We start from the raw sequence: 4,196 nt of genomic DNA, 5'->3' as shown, positions 1-4,196 counted from the left end.
GGTACATTCATCAAATCCTCAACATTTATCAATATTCATCTCAAGGGCACTACAACAATCAAAAATGAATTTATTGTTTTTAGTCGTTCCTTCAGAGAAGCAACTGAAGGATTTAAAAATGTCTTGTCTATTCTTTCTAGTGACGATGACGATGAACTTAATCTTGTATTACTAGATCTAGATCTGCCATACCTGACCTTCACTCCTCACTGTCATTTTAATGAACTCGTTGGCCCTTGCAATGGTTTGATTGTTTTGACGGATAATAAGGTTATCGTCTTATTTAATCCAGCTACTAAAAATCATACGTTAATCCCATCAAGCCCTTTTGTTTGTCGAAAGGGTTTTCATCGGTCCTTTAGAGGTGGCATTGGGTTTGGTTTTGATTCGATTGGGAATGATTACAAGTTTGTCAGGATTTCAGAAGTTTTTTTGGATACTTATTGGGGTCCCGAGGAGATAGAACAAAAGGTAGAGGTTTATGATTTGCGCATTGATTCTTGGAGAGATTTGAATCATATAGATAAACAGTTGCCTACTGTGTTTAACAATCCATCTTTCGAGATACTTCATCATGGAACATTTCATTGGCTTGCAGCAATAGATCTGATGGACGTAATTCTTTGCTTTGACATTTGCACCGAGATTTTTCACAACATGAATATGCCTGATGCTTGTAATGACTGTGATGAGAAGCGTTATGGCCTCACAGTCATGAATGAGTTACTAACATTGGTTTGTTATCCCAGTTCAGATAGCGGGATTGATCCGACCAAAGATACAATGGACATCTGGATAATGATGGAGTACGGTGTACACGAGGCTTGGACTAAAAAATACAAGATTGAACCTCTTCCTATTGAATCCCCATTAACAATTTGGAGGGATCATTTATTGCTTCTTCAAAGCAAAAGCGGAGTTATGGTTTCCTATGATCTCAATTCCAACGAAGCCAAGGAATCCGAATTATGTGCTTATCCTAAAAGTTTGAGAGTCATAGTTTACAAGGAAAGCTTGATTTCAATTCCAAAAAGAGGACCCTAGCATGATACACAAAATAAAATTTCTTAAAAAGGTATGACTGTTTCACATTGTCTTGATTAAATAGCACATAGTATTCAACAAGAAAAGATTTTTTCATGAATATCTTAAAACTACTATGTTTGATAGTTGTTTTTTCACAAATGAATTTGAAAATTGCTTAGCATGTCGATACAATAATATCTCTGTTGTAAATTTAGTAAAACCCATTTTGATCTATTTATTTTCTTCCAGAGGAAATAATTCCGTGCCTACTTTAAATTGAATGAAGTATTACTTTTAATTCCGATTGTTTGCAACAATTTTTTTTTATGCGTGGAAAATAACTGCAAATCACAAACAAAATATGTTAAAACAAAGATTTTATTGGTGAATTTTGCCAATACAAATCTGTTTATTCCTTGATTCTTCTCTCCTAATATTTCTCTGTAATATTCGAGGGCCGTTAGTAGCGTCTTTCTCCAATGTAGGAAGACCTCCTTGTGATGTATTTGATCTCCCAGAACGTCGGCCAGTTTGATAAAGACTGTCACGACCCGGGCTACGGGCCATGACGGGTATCCGGGGCTAACCACCGAACACCATACATCCTACTACTCGTCTGTTCTTATTCATGTCTTATACTCATTTCATAGGAATCTATCATCATTTGAAACATATTTACTTTTATAGACATAAGCCCTCCGGCTATCAAAATAATATATATATATATATATATATATATATATATATATATATATATATATATATATATACCCACCATAATACTCACGCGTATCTACGAGCTCTCTACTAGAGTACTAAACATATGGACGGGACAGACCCCGTCATGCCCAAATCATGAATATATACATATATGTACCAAAAGAATAATCAATGGCACCTACGAAAAAGTGGACTGCTCTCGCCGCCCAATAGCCTACGGATCCGCACCGTCTCCCCGCCACCGTGGGCATAAACAAATAACCAAAGAAAACGGACGCCGCACGAACATCAGACCGAGTATGTAAGGAATGAAATAAACATAATCAGAAGATCATAAGTCATAAGACGAGGATACAACCTGTGTACTCTTTTACATATAGATACATTTCATGTATATACATCATACGTAAGCATATCATGTACATCATCATAGCGTATGCCTTATCATACCACATATACATCATCATATCATACATGCGTCATGCCGTTAACCCGCGTCCGGGTAACCATCATACGTGCCTAATCAGTGGTAGAAACGCCGCCCGCCCTCGAGGCCTTGTAAACATAGCAAAATTTCGCTAGCGGTGATATGCCCGGCCATCTAGGCAAGGTGTAATCGTATGCACCTTAAGGGTGACATGCCCGGCCATCTAGGCACGGTGGAATCTCATCGACATACATATCATGCATTTGTCATCATACATATCATAGACTCATCATTATTAATAGTCTCATAAGCTTAGCATGGCTCTATCACGATTTAATATCATTATACATTGATCATTAAGACATATATTAGAACTTGAAAGCAACTATAGCTATATTGGGGTGACATGAGGTCGTAATCCCCCATTACGTTATGGAGTAGTCATAGTCATTATATCTCACCTTGGAAGGACTACATTTTAAGGCGAGTGTACATGAGGAAGACATTAGTGGATCGTAGTCAACATCATTAGCTTCGTAGGCACATCATATCGTAATCTCTAAAACCTTTAGACTTAAACTTATCATCATCATTATCGTAATCATAGCGTATTTCTTATCTCATATGACTATTTGTGAACATAGGCTCTTAGCCTTTCGGAACATAGGAAATTCATGAAGGAGGAGGAAAATCATGCATAGGATTCATGCCTTAGGAAGAAAGGTTGAGCCTCACATACCTTTGTCGCTTAACTATTGTATCGCTTGCTCGTTCTCCTTTAATGCTCACGTCTTGACCTTCAAGAGAGTTCGTAACGTCGTTAGCTAGGCAATTACAAGAACGTGCCTCTTAAGGCTAAAGAAAATTGGGCAGCGTTTCCTTTGTTTATACTACTTTCCGCCATATTCCATATCAACTCCCAACATTCATAACGACAATCACGATATTACTAACAACAATCGTCATTCATTTACATTATTCGCATTTCACAATTTCATCCCAATTCTCCATAATTATGGCCAAAGTTCACTATCGCATTCTTTCCTATCCAATGCTTATTTCATGTTCTAAATGTCATTTATAACATATTTATAATCTCAACATATCCATTTTCATGATTTAATCCAACTACTACTCAATAATAACACTATTCACACATTGATGACCCATTTGCTATACGCTTCTACAATCCATGTGTTTCAACTTATTAATACTTCAAACAACATGAAAAGGTCATGAAACTCACCTTAGATGATGGAGGAATAGGCCTTGGATGATATTACACTTCTTGCACCGAAACCCTATTTCATCTCTCTTGGGTTTTCTTGATTTGAATGGCTTTTAATGGGTTTCATACACTTGATGCTCCTCAATTCTTGTTGTTGATCTTTGATTTCTATTGTTTTCTTGTGATTGAAGTGTATGGAAATGTTCTAGAGGTTTCTTGAAGTGTGGAGGTGAAAGATGAAATGAAAAGAAATGAAGGAGAGGTCCCTTATATAACCGAGTTCGAACCCGACTCATTATACGGCCCAACATACGGTCCGTATGTTTTCTACGGGCCGTATGTCTGGCCGTAGATCTGGTCCAGTGAACTACGCTCTACTGGGCTGAATCTACGGTTGGACATACGGTCCATACATTTTATACGGCCAGTATGTTTGGCCGTAGGTCTGCCCAGTTTTCCGAGAATTATTTCGTTGACTCATTTGATCTTCGATCCTTATGGAACCTTCTTAACACTTGTTTAATACCAATCTAAGGGACGTTATAACTCTTCTTCAAGGTGTCATTAAAACATCATTAACTCAATACTCATAATTCTTATCCGATACCCAACATATGGCTTGCTTTCCTTAACAACTTTCCTTCACTAACTCGAATGTCTTTGGAAATCTTAATTAGGACCATCACATACTATTTCTTACTTGTCCAAACCTCGTATACGTCATGTCCTTCGTGAGTCTATTCGCTGTACGCTAAGGGGAAATTTCCAAGGTGTAACAAAGACGGATTTGATGCC

General features: G+C 37.4%; 1 protein-coding gene across 1 annotated transcript; it reads left to right on the top strand.

Annotated features, from left to right (window-relative positions):
* Nucleotides 1–15: 15 nt before the first annotated feature.
* LOC132043464 (F-box/kelch-repeat protein At3g06240-like) lies at nucleotides 16–1,044 on the top strand (the record flags this gene model as incomplete). Its single annotated transcript, XM_059433940.1, has 1 exon — nucleotides 16–1,044. A coding segment is annotated over one exon (1,029 nt), but the record flags the coding sequence as incomplete, so codon positions are not given.
* Between the last annotated feature and the right edge of the window lie 3,152 nt (nucleotides 1,045–4,196).

This window comes from Lycium ferocissimum, unplaced genomic scaffold (assembly GCF_029784015.1).
Source record: "Lycium ferocissimum isolate CSIRO_LF1 unplaced genomic scaffold, AGI_CSIRO_Lferr_CH_V1 ctg25116, whole genome shotgun sequence".
In the NCBI taxonomy this organism is placed as follows: domain Eukaryota; kingdom Viridiplantae; phylum Streptophyta; class Magnoliopsida; order Solanales; family Solanaceae; genus Lycium; species Lycium ferocissimum.
This window is presented reverse-complemented; position numbering and strand designations above follow the sequence as displayed.